The 13,237-nt window shown below is 45.6% G+C and overlaps 1 protein-coding gene across 1 annotated transcript in view; it reads right to left on the bottom strand.

Annotated features, from left to right (window-relative positions):
* LOC139057912 (cytochrome P450 3A19-like) overlaps positions 1-12,870 on the bottom strand; it is a 30,354-nt gene extending 17,484 nt beyond the window's left edge. Inside the window, exons 1-3 of the mRNA XM_070536707.1 lie at positions 12,837-12,870; positions 12,557-12,666; positions 10,979-11,120 (exon numbers count right to left, since the gene is read on the bottom strand). Of these exons, the coding sequence (XP_070392808.1) occupies positions 10,979-11,120; positions 12,557-12,634 (220 nt within the window). The 5' untranslated portion in view covers positions 12,635-12,666; positions 12,837-12,870. The remainder of the gene's footprint in view (positions 1-10,978; positions 11,121-12,556; positions 12,667-12,836) is intronic.
* Between the last annotated feature and the right edge of the window lie 367 nt (positions 12,871-13,237).

The following is a 13,237-nucleotide window of genomic DNA, read 5'->3' as shown; positions in this document are numbered from 1 at the left end:
TTCTGGCACGTGTGGCCAGGCGCTTTGTCCTTTGCCGAGCCAGTTTCAAGTGCTTGGGAATGTTGGTCTTCAGAGGCTTTCTTGTCTTGAGCCGGGACTTCCTTGACTGTAGGCTCTTCCTTATATAGCGGCACGCTACACAGGTGGCCCCTAAAGCACACACACAAAAAAAAGAGTTGGGCTGGTTATTCTCATTTTCGGAGAAATGTTTATTCAACACATGTTGCAATATATAAAAATAAAAGGACACACAAGCCAAATTTTTATATGTTGCTTGTGGCTATCCAACATTATTCTAGCAGCCAAAACACCCATTTCAGTTATGTTTTTCTGTTCTGCGCTACTGTCACCTTTATTAATTTGTAATAATATGTTACATAGGGTGAATCCAAATGGATAGTTCCCTGCAGGTGCTGTAAACAGTTTGTGACGTCCTTTTTCAGTTAAGCGTTTAGTTTGCACTTGGATAGGAACGATGGTTTTACGATATGGTATTCTTCGGAATTGCTGAAACTTAGGAGCCTTGACAATGTCTCATGTTTGTAGCTAGATGATATCACGTGCAAGCCAGTGTACAAGCAAAGTTGATTTTGCTTTTTTTTTTTCAAGTCTCAAAGGATGTTTTATCCCACATGAAAAAAAATATAATAGTACAGTGTTGCAGAAGAAGTGAGTGCTTACCTTCTTTGCTTACTATTCCCGAGCAAGATCTGCTGACGATAGTGCCTTGCACAATGTCAATAGAGTGCTTGAGGTGGCATGTGATGTCCTGGCTGTAGTTGTTCTCAAACTCGGCTTGATCCATGGCACCCTTGCAAAGAATAGCAGTATCTGAGTCTTCAAAAATCTCTTCCGCCTCCTTTATCGATCTTAATATAACTTGCTTGCTCTCTTTTCCGCGAAAGTATAGGCGGGCGGTAACTGTGTTTGCGCAGTCAGTGGTAAACATCAGCACTCTTTCATGAAAAAGAGCAAATGGATTTTTTCTCACACTTGTCGTGGCAAACAGGAATCCATCGAAGTCTACCGCATCAAGTCGTGTCCACCTCTTCGGTACGGTAACACTGTTTACGATCGTTTGAAGATCATGCCGAGGCACTGTCACATCCAGGCTGTCGTTGCCATCCGCACCGTCATCTTGGGGTGATGAATCATGAACGTCGCAACGAGACAAACGCACCTTCTTCGTACGTGCAGCTGGGCACACTGCAACGCGTTTTCTCTCTGGTCTTTTCTGACGCATTTCCTTTGAGAGGTAGGATGGCAAATCGGGCAGGAGCGTGGGCACCGCGTCGTCGGTCAGCGCCGGTTTACCTCTAGGAATCTTTACTTCCTCACCGTTGATGAAATGAACATAGTCACGCAAAATAAAATGTGCTTCAAAGTGCCTCTCACACACACTTGAAGTCTCGGAGAGTGGCTTATCTTTGCGGTGAAGATTCCTCTCCCATTGTTTCCGTCGGACATTGTCTTTAGGCACTCCAAAAAGAGACAACGTGCGCCCATTTACTTTCCGAAAACCAGGATACCCGCTCTTGCATCCGGGCGCATAACAATGCGTATCGCTCTTTTTCTTCTTCTCTTCCATTATCCAAAAAGCAACAGGGCAGCATCGAACAGAGCAACGGTCACGCTCGGCACTCGCAGTAGCTTCACTAGCAAAAATGCGAAAAGCACGCTGGCTTGTAGCACTGACGCGGTAAAGCGCACGTGGGCAACGCGAGCTCCAACCGGCATGGTCTCCTCGGGAAGAGCACACTAGCGCCCCTAGCGGGAGTCTTCGCTCTTGGCTTCACGCTGCCTGTGCGCCCAGCCCTCCGCTCTTTCCACTACCCAACACTTCTAGTTCACTGTAGACCGAAATCACCCATATGACGTCAGTGGGGCGAGCTATCCGATTGGCTGACCAGGGTGCTTGATCGATAATTTTTCCAACTTTATGGTAAACAAATCATCGTCGTAATAGTTGGAATGTTATTTAATTTGTTTTTATAAAAAGAAAGTAGCATAGAGAGAATGCACAAGAACAATTTTTCAGTACACTTAAGCACTTCCGGCACACAGCAAGTGTCGTCTGCTTGTGTTACAACGTACTCCATTTTGACGAGAGCTCCGCGGTCAGAGTTGGTCTCAGTCTTTTCGCGAGCACTATGATTCGACTTTGTTGCCTTGTGGACTGCAAACGTAGCGACTGGCAATATGTCAAGCTGCGACATCGTGTCCCTCTGCAAGGCAGCGCACGAGCGAACTGGCTGCTGCGCATCGGACTGCCGCTATACGATCGGCGCCAGGATTTGCGCGTTTGTGGCCGTCACTTTACACCGGAAGATTACTAACGCAATAGCGTTTCGCGAGTCCCGTATTAGGGCAAACATAAGCGCAAGGGGACAGGGTCTGGCCGCTTGACTGTGCCGTAACGGGTTGAGCCGAGATGAGCAGAAGGGCAAATGTGAATGGTCTGCACGGTGCAGCCAGGTGCAGCCACCTGGGGTGCTATGCAGGATGCGTCGAGTTTCTCGTTCACCCGAGTTTTGCCCGAGTTTGCTCGACGGCAGTCAGTGAACGGAGATAGCGCGGAACGGGCCGAAGGTGCAGGCAAAAAAATATGTAGACAAAAAGTCGCGTATGACAACATGAGCGCACCCTGCGCGGCACGCTGCTTCCACGTTTCACGCGCAGAAGGCTGCACAACGCAACGCGCCAGCGCCGCGTATTGTTATCAACGGATTATCGCAACTTAGCGATACCGTGACTGCCCCGCTGTCTGTCAGCACACTTGCCGTGAGCCGTTTGCCACGCCTTTCCCGGGCGCGTCCAGGGCGTGCCTCATCTTTCGGGGCTATCTATCTATCCTCCATCGAATGCGAACGGGGTACATGCGGCGCATTCTTGCACCTACACTTTCACTCAAACGAATACGTTAAAATACGACAAATAAAATAACGCACATTTTTATTTCTTTAGGTATCTGTTTTTCGTTTTCAATGCTAGAAATTTGTGATGACAAACGGAGATCGAGCAAATTATTAAATTTTGCACTTCTTGCCGTGAGTGGCGACAGGGAGGCGAAAGCTTAGAAAGCGGTACATCGAAGCGGGTCGCACGCACGAGGGCGTTCATACGGTGATAAGTCGCCTAGGGGCGCTGCAGTGCTATTCTCAATAAAGTCGGTCATGATCCATGGAGGGTCATGGCCCCTCTTTCTCTATTAGGGGAATAGAAACGCAGCGCCGCGGTACGGCTGTTCATCGCAGGCGCTTCACTAGGCTATTAAGGCCCCCGCTTCACCAACTAAAAACGACAAAACAGCTGTCGCTGTAAAATGGCGGTATGTTATTTTAGAGTGCGTGGTGACGCAGTTCAGTGAAAATGTACCAGTTTATCTTTGTGCGCGAAGCCTCTGCGATACATTGCGAAACGTGCGTGCTTCCCCAGCGACAGAATTCATCGCTTGTCATCGCTTGCCCAGTGAAGGCGCCTCTGAGCGCATGTACGCAGTATATGAGTGTGTTGTGCAGTCGAAGGTGCTTGCGGATTACCTCTGCTGGAGCCAGCAGCGATCGCAGATGGATATCGTAACGACACCGCAGCACTCGCATTTTGGCAGGTGAGGGCTCTTGTGTGCAGTTATGAAATCAGATTTCGAACGGAGAGAGGTGTTGGAACTGTTGAGTGCGCAGTGCTTGTGATGAAGAAATGCCATTGCACTGGGCCTAGAAGAGCGAGCGATTCTCGGACGCTGATCGTGTTTACGACGTTGTGGCTCCGTTCCATCACCGATGACAGAGCAGCCATCTGAAACGACTGCTGCAATAAGCACTTCTCAGCATCGTCGTCCCCCTCGACGCCTCGACGCCTTGCAACCACCTACAGTGACGTGCCGATAATTAATTACTGTGCGCTACGCGCCGCAATGCAGGCAATGAAACCGTGTTGTGCGGTCATCTCAGCCCGAGAAGATGTATGCCAGCGACAGTCAACGCTTTGTTTTTGATAGTGGTGCTCAGTACATCACCGATGACAGTGCGTTGTGCGTGTTTTATGTCGGCGGTCAAGATTGTTGATGCTCTCAGCTCGACACCGCGTCGCTGTTGCCGGAAGATAAGTTGGGCGTGGCCCAACTGTAGTGGGTGCGCGCGCAATAGTTACATGCCTCGCGCGGGGCGTGACCTCTGGTTTTGATTGACAGGCGAACTCGTGCTAAACTCGTACATCGCGAAACCCCGTCCGAGTTCAACTCGGGAACATGGCGGCGGCAGCAGCAGCCTGTTTCATTGCATCCAGCGGCAGCAAGCGTCAGTATGACCGTCCGGACCCGTTCACCTGCATGACCGACGGGGAGTTTCAGCGTCATTTTCGCCTGTCGAAGACATCAGTGTGCTGGCTGTGTGACGAGCTAGGCGAAGACTCTCGTCTGCGGAGACAGCGTGGCGAGCTTCATTCGCTCACCGTCGTAGAGCAAGTCATCTGTGCCCTCCGTTTCTACGGGACTCGGAGTTTTCAGGGAAGCGTCGGCGCCGAGCGTTACATTGGACGCCATCAAACTACTTTTAGCAACTGTGTCAGAGATGTGTCTGACGCGCTTATCGATGCGGCAGTGCGTAAGCGGTGGCTAGCTTTCCAGAATACTGCGGCGGAGCGGGCATATATAAAAGAATGCTTCCCACTTCGTGGGAACATTACGAACGTAGTCGGGTGTGTCGACGGAACGTACGTAGGAATTAAGGTGCCTGCAATGTCAGCGTTACTATGATTAACAGACTTTTTCGCTGGTTGATCACTTTTTGTCGATTGTTCTACTTATCTGTCAGGGTGCCTTCCAAATGGCTCACTTTCTTGGGAAAGGGGTTAAGTATAGATAGATAAATGGATATCACTAATTGTGTGAAGTAACCTATGAATCCTAATCTCATAAAGAACTTGGGGTTCTTCATTGGTGAAGTTACTAAGTATGCACAATGCTGAATTTTGGTCATGCGTAATCTATCGGCCGCACTATGAAACAGCGAGGCATTGCACAATTTGTTGCAGCGCGAGATGTGGATGTTGCGCCAAGCCGGTTGTGCCTATGCATTTGTGGCGAAATGAAAATGCATTGAGAATCTTAGTGTGTTGGCTTGCATGAAGAAAATACTTCAGATTGTTTGCTCTGTTCACTGTCGATGCATGTGCCAGAGGTTCAGTGCATCTTCTTTTTTTTTGGGGGGGGGGGGGGGGCGGCGTTATTCTGGATGGATAAATTGTATATTTTCGTCTCATAATGGGGCTCTAATTCTTAAGCATTGGAACAATGCACATCCGATACTCTGCAGAACTCTCTGTACGTGAAGATGTCATGAACCACCAAGGCATTATTACAATCGGGAGAAATGTGGTGCAAATGCCAATGAAAAGTGGGTCTTTAACCTACCATGATGAAAATAAAACTTGCAGAGCAAATAGACCATTTGTACAACTTTAGAGCAATGATTACACAAAACGTGATATGCCCAAACGAGTAAACACTTGCCGCGTTGCCAAAGTAGGCTGAGCGACATGCAGCATATATTGGCATTGAACATGTCTCGTAACCGTTATTTTTTTGTAAGCCCTCGCTGTCACACCTTTCCCTCCTGCACTCCCTTTACCGAAACGTGGCACTGTCTTTCCATTGGTGTCATGATAATGGTAACGGCAGCAGCAAGGCTTGTTAATGCTTGCCTCTTTGATTCCTGTGAGTTTAGTGGTGAAGAATATGGCACCTTCATACATACAGCTGTGCTGCAAAATTTAACATTTGTGATTTTTCGGAGAGCTAATTTGTGTTGGGAAATTTGAAAGATGTGCACCATTGTGGCCTAATTACTAGAGCATTGGTGAGGTTGAAGACGGTGTATTGGTATAGAAGCTTGAAGTTTAATTGCACAACAATTCGACGGGACACAAAGAGAAATACACACAGCAGAATGCTTTGCTGTGTGTGTTACACTTCTTTGTGTGCCGTTGAATTGTGCGATCCAACTTCAAATAGAGCATTGGGCTTCTTTGGTGCAGGACCGAGGAAGTGTGAGCTATTCGACAACATGCAAGTGCCTTGCCACACACTTATGGAAGTCGGAAGGTTTGCAAACAAATCTTTGCTTTCATATCCACCTGCTCATGTAATACAAGCGCTGATTGAAAGAACCATCACACAAAAATAATGGTGAAATCAATGGCCTGTGAAAAGTGTAATTTGTATATAGACACTGTTGACATAATAGGTGCCATACCGGCCTAAAAATTGTACTGGACAGAGCAGTTTGTTTCCTATGTGAAGGTGAACCTCCCATTACATGCTGTGCAAATAACCAAGCTCAGTTTGTTTTGACGTGCTACACAACATGCAGTGTAATCTGTTTTTGATTCTAAAGAAGTGCCAAACACCACCTCTTTTTCAAGGACGTCATGGGAATATTTGGCGACACCTTCTTCAGCCCCTTATAATGGAAGTGTGGCCAGCCAGCTTTGCTTGGATGCCTTTATAGATTTCTGCTCCTGATCATTGTGTGCTATCAAATTGCAGAAGTCTATGCAACTGGTGCAAGGCATTACGTGTTTCTATAGTCGGATACAACTTTAGGATGCTGCGGAATCTGCACTTTAAGGCAGGTGAACACAAGCCTGCTCCAATGGGCACGCACTCGAGACTGATATCGTGCCGCCAGACAGACTAATATTGCTCGTTAGAGAGGGACTATTTCTTTAGACGTGTAGGCAATCGGCTGCTGCGCTTTGGTCATCTGGGTGGGGCCTCTCCTGTCTTCTGAAGTTTTATCCGACTGTAAAGGATGCTGCTTTTCATACAACACAAAAGGACAAAGTGTACAATTATTTGGCTTATGAAATGGATACATCAGAAGTGTGCTATGCAAGGGCTTAAGATGTGTGAAATATGGTACATGCAATTATAAGACAATGTTAAAGAATATGTGGTATCGAATATGCATGTAATGGCACATTTGAATCGAGGAGTGTTGCAGTCATATGCACAGTCTATAGGTGATAGCATTATTAAGCTCCTGCTGTTTCCTTTCTTCATTGTGAATTACACACACCGTTCATCTTGTGGCTAATGAACACGCACTGTATTCTTGCACATAGAAAGAACAAACAGCATTATGACGTGTATGCTGCATTAGTGTATTTTTTATTTACATGGTCCAAGAGTGGCACAGGTTGTCTTATGTTTTTGCCTATTTTGAAGGGACACCAAGTGCATGTTACAAGTCTCCTAATATGCACAGCACAATGTTTACTACAATAATTTTATTCATGTTCTTGAATAATAAACAAAATATTAAACTGAAAGCTCCTTTATAAGGTGCCTTCTGTGGGCTCGACAGGAGAGCAGTGAGGGCACCGATACTACTGTTGCGGAGCAGCCCTCTGGACCTTTGCCACACTCTCAAGAGCACGTGCCTGGCGCTCGCCTACTGCCACCAGGCAGTTGAGTGGCTCCAGCAGCAGAATGTTTTGCTGCAAAAAAGTGTATTGGAATGAATCAGCCACGTACAAACCATTATTTACAAAGAAAAATGCTCGTTGCACTATTAGTACTAAGTGCCCTTAAATGTGGAAGCCCCTAGTGTAGTATGCATAGTAAAACAATGCGTTGGGACAACGTTGCTTTATTTTTTTCAAAACTGGGGTTTTCTTTTTCAGAGCCAATTGTCATGTTGATTAGTGTGCCAGCAGCTGAGGTGGCCCCGCACCTTCACGAGTCTCTACTGTCAGCACCACAAACCTATTTTTGTTCGCTGCAAAACAAATGCCTCACCCTACAATCCCGTCTTATACGAGCTAATTGCATCCTATGCCTACAAACATCATATGCTTGTCCCATTACGCAATTTTCTACCATCCTTGGTTGTAGTTCCCTCTCCTTGACATTCATTCTGTAATGCTTATGTAATCACCTGATATGAATTGGCAACAAGTGATCGAATACGTGCATGGCCTGCCTGCCGATTCCTTTCTTTTTTAATCTCAGCTAGCATATCAGTTGCCACGGTTTACTACGCCACTGTATTCCTGCCTTAATGCTATCTGCAACAATTTTTGTTACTTCGCTTTCTACACAGTCCTTGACATCTCAAGTTTCTTTGTTAACCTCCAGGTTTATGTCCCATATTGCATAACCGGTGGAATGCAATGATTCTAGACTTTTTTCAAGGATATCGGTAACGTGGCGATCACGATTCGGTAATGCCTTCCATGTGCTGTTCAACCCATGAAATTTTTGTATAAGTTTCCTGCTTTATATCAGTACTTGCTATTGATATTTCACTTGGATAAAGATACTCTTCCATAAATTTTGCTAGCTTAATGTCACTCATGAATTTCTGTTGCCTCACCAAGTTAGTGAAGGTTACCTTCATCTATACCATATTTTCGCGGGCCCACTTGCACGTAAAAGCACGAACACTCATTGGTTCTCACTGCCTTCTTTAAACTGCTGGACATTCAGTTCGTTACTACGAAAGTGACTTAATCCGTGCACTCTTATTATGCTAAATATGAAACAGTAGAAATATACTTATCTGCAGTTTGTCGATGTCTCCTTCACTGTGTTGGTAGCGAGATCCATCGTCGGTACCACCTCCTTGTCGCATCGTAGCTATATAGGATGTCTGCCTTTTGCCCACACTATGTAATGTTCGTGAGTGGAGAGTGGAGGAACTAAGCGCAGAGTGTAGGAACTCAGCGCACTCGCAGAAGCAGTACCGGACAAGTTGTTTCTTCAGCACTTCGCCGTGAACAGTAGGTGCGCGTTGCGATCTGTAAAATTGCCGAAGCTATTGGCAGTCTTACCGTGTGCACGGGAAGATTGCCCACGGAGGAACAGAACTATCCAAGAAATAGTGGCCTTCGTCGAGCCTGATCACTACGTCGCGCACTGCAAGCTCGTTGTACGGGTTTGTTTACACTGGGCCTCTCTGATGCTTAGCCGCCATGCTTGCCCGGTGAGTGGATGTGATGACGCCACTACAGCGCTCCCTCGTGGTATAATGCGAAGCGTACTAAATTACAAATTAGTCTAAGACGCATTCCGTGCACATCTCGTAAGCTTCAAAATGCTTCTAAACCACGTTAAAGTAACTAATAATATTGTACTAAATGCATTTGTTTTACAACTTGCTTCTGCATGTAATGCACTCGGTGGAACGACAAACAAGTGAAAGAAGACACGACCATGCACCGACGGTATGATCACGTGAGCCCCAGTTTGTCGACCGCCCAGAAGGCAACGCCCAAGGAATGATAGCCAGCCAGAGTGAATCTAGATAAACCAATGAAACTGGAGGCTTGTCGAAAGATAAACTGTGTCTCGGTACCATTCGTGCTTTCATCTTGGGGTGTCGCCAGAGCTCGTGAAGATCCCGAGTTTCGCCAAACTCGGCGCATCCTGCATAGCACCCCTGGTGGCATAAAGCTCAACCATACACAGTAGCAGCAACGAAGCGTATTCTTCTTTGCTGCTGGTGCGTATTTTTCGCAGGAGTGTAATCATCAACATGTTGTTTTTATAAATGTTTAAAATGTTTTACACTTGGTTAGAGCAATATTAGCGCTTTGTTTGGCTGGTTAAGCGCTGCGCCAACAGGTGTCTGGAACGTGCAGACCGATGAGGCCGCTCACGTACGTCTACACCAAAGTTCCTTCATCAGCTTTAGTTTATGCCTCCAGTCATTTGCCGAAATGACCACCTTGCCTGTGGTTAACGGAATACCAGACACGTTCGGCGCTACGACAGAATGCTCGCAACGCACGCTGCTTCGATAGCTCTCGCTTGGGGTCGACAGCCAAGCGGCCAGCGGAGAGGTTTCGCGCGGGCGGGGGCGGGCTCCAAAACAACCGGAAGTGGATGATGTGACGTCGCATCGTGACGCAGGACCAGTGAAGGCGGAGCTTAGCCCCGCTCGCTCGGCGAACGAGTTGAGGAGGAAAAGCGTGGCTGGGGAGGAGGGTAACTTCTAATCGCTTGTAGCTCCATTAATACGTAACGCTTCACTTAAATTGTGGTGCGAATGTTCTACTTAAGCTGTGCCCTACGCGTCTACAAAATTTGTCCGAACCGTTTCAGGGGCCCTTTAAGAAAGCGCAGGGCGAGGAACAATGCTCACTCAAGCGTCGATAGCTCCCGTGTGTGGTTGTTCCACTTCTCTTTAGAGTCTCACATGCATTCGCGTTCTGCATCACCATTCGCAAAGTAACGAAGACATTCTTGTTCCGGTCTTCGCTGTACTTTCGCGACCTTTTTTTTTTTCGCACGCTCGAAACACCGTTTGCCCCGTTTTGCTGTTCATGTGTTTTCAGGTAAGGCAACTCACCTATATAGTCGGGTAATTAATTCTGTCGCCGACTTCTTTACTTCTCTGTTTCCAGGGATGTTTGAAGAAACGAACATGAACAACGCCTCGTTCGATTCATGTCCTTGATTGTACCCGCCGCAAGAAACGCTAAGCCACAATTGCAGCTACGACAGCCTTGACGCACTTTCGTGAGCCCCTAACTGCTGAATACGGGCAAGATTTGTGGGTGGCGGTCTAGTGAGTAGTGTGGTAGTCGTTAGTGGGAAAGGATGTTGTGCCTACACGATAAAACAGCACCAGTCGGCATCCACAAAGTCGAGGCCAGCGGCAAAACAAGCTTCGCTGTAGTAACCTAATGAACAGGACCCCAACACCACAATAACTTCTGTGATGATAAGGTGGGACTGGAATCAAAATGCAATAATTTCACTGATATTTGGGGCATTAACGGGCGACTTCTTAGTCTAAAAAATAATTGACTTGAAAAAGAAAGCCCTGAGAATGATAAGCGAGCAATCATAATAGGTCTTCATTCCACAACATTCGCAGTAGAAACGATATGCTGATCAACGACAATGCATAAAGAATATCCTCGTTTCATAAAATACGGAAAAAATATTTCCGCGAGGGTATTTCTCACTCACGTTTCGCTCCAAACAAAACGTTGCACTTGGAGTCAGACCCTAAGTTGAATAATTCTGAATTATGTTCTTGTGCGCCTTCGCCGGCATCACTCAAAGTTCCTTCTTGCGCGTCCATCATGAGCTGAAGAAAGTCTTCGTGGCGCTGCGAAATAGTAAATAAGGGCCTATGAACGTTCAGTTCACACAGTTACTTCAAAGCGCGTACAATAACTGAGTGAGCGCACAAATAGAACGTTCCATCACCGCAAAATCAAAGCTTACTTTTCGGAAGAGTGTGAGTCCGCGACCGCTAGAGCATATGATTGATTTGGAATTTAGGTGCAACAAAAGAAACTAAACACCGAGAACACCCTCTTAAATCATTAATGTAGACTGCTAAAATATAGTTTCCGGTGACGTCAAGCAGACCAATATAATAAATGTTCTCATGCCAGCAAATTTGGGCACGACGAACTTCGGAAATATTATCAGTATAAATAACAATAAAGCTTGCCGTTGACATTAGATTTCGATTTCCCTCCATGTTAGCGCTAAAAGGGATAAGTTGTGTTCAGAAATATATTGGAATATTGAACATATCCCTTACAAGCACTAAAGATTTATATTGAACTTAGTTTTGTTATTGTGAGCGATCAAAATTATAGCAACCCAGATATATATTTATTAACACATATTTGAAGCAATTACTTAAAAAATTTTATTACCTGGTTTTATTGCACAGTGTGATTATTTATAAATGAAAGCTCAATTTTCTATGAGCAGAGGTGGCAAATATCACACTCATCGATAAATTATATGACACTTCACTGATACACAACTTATTTCCGCTATGCTTTCCTCGGCCTAGCTTACTGCGTGAGCTCAGCGTTTTTGCTTTCACCACATGAAATATTTCCGCGCATTTTCTGCTATTAAGGTGATTGCAGCGATTTTCATGCAACATTGTCTATTCGCGTGCATTGAAAAAAAAAATGGATCCTTGTGAATGATTTGATTGTCGAAACATCGTCCCTTCAACCATATTTTCTTACACTTTTCGAAATTCTGCTTATACTTGTTACCAAAACGCGTTTACAGCTCCTTCACATTACTTCAGGTTGCTAAACGGATAAAGCGGCTCACTGCTATTCACTTTATGGAATTTAAACTTGCTCTGGCATTTCTGATTTTCAAGCATCTAAACAGGCGTAGAAATTCTTTTCCCCGGCATTTAGTTTGAAGTCATCATTAGACTACCTCGCCCATTCACAGTACTATCACTGTATTATGAAGGTTTTTGCGTGGTCTTCATGATATTCTTCCGTACACTGCCTTATAATTTTATTTAAACAATTGAGTGGCGTACATTGCCAACAGCATGTATTCCAACGTGGCACAGGCAACAACATGCGTTCCAACAAAACCGTCTTTCATATGAGCATGTCCACTGGAACCCTTATTTCTATGGCTCTAAAAATTTGACTAACACCTGTAAAGCTCGGTTTTTTTTTACTGTTTAGTGCCTGTACGCACGCGTACCAACTTTACAATAAGTATATCTCGGCAGCAACAAGCATTTCTTAAAGGCGGTTCACATACCTCGTTTTCTCTCTTCTTGGCAACGGCAAGGGTGAAGTTCTTGAGATACTCAAAGGGTCTGGGGTCAAACACCTTCATTCGAAGCGCATTCACCAGTCTAGGAAACAACACTAAAAAAAAAGTTTATATTCTCACGCGACGAATTTTCGAAAAAGGCTTTCTCACAAAAATTGCAAAATTGAAAAAGTAAAAAAAAATTATCTTAGGCTGCTAAAATTGCACATCTGCACTTCACACGCGCTCAACATCTATAAGTTTTGTTACTGTCAGCAGTCCTTACCATTCGGTTTTCGAAGTTCGAAGTTCGAAGCGTTGAACTTTGGGAGGAAGAAATGTCACAGGCGTTAGCCAACGGTTTCTTCAGACCTATTCTTTGCTTTCAGTTCCAATGTGGCCTTTTTTGATGAATCATGCGCGTGTTGATGCAACTCAGTGTCGTGACCCACCGCCTCCTTTCATTTTTTTTATCGCATACGGACATTATGGGCATTACAGTGGGAGGTTTACAGGGATAGGAAATAAAGCAGGTAAACATGACATAGGGTTTACATACTTTGCAGTAACTTACGTACATTTACGTGCAGAGTGCACTAATTTGTGAGCATACACAGAGCGCACAAGGAGCGCAGCCACTCCGGGTGTGCAAATAGGTCAACTCTCAGCATACCAAGGACATAGAAG

Source organism: Dermacentor albipictus, chromosome 3 (genome assembly GCF_038994185.2).
Source record: "Dermacentor albipictus isolate Rhodes 1998 colony chromosome 3, USDA_Dalb.pri_finalv2, whole genome shotgun sequence".
Classification (NCBI taxonomy): Eukaryota; Metazoa; Arthropoda; class Arachnida; order Ixodida; family Ixodidae; genus Dermacentor; species Dermacentor albipictus.
The sequence above is the reverse complement of the archived record's forward strand: the minus strand, read 5'-3'. Positions and strand labels throughout refer to the sequence as shown.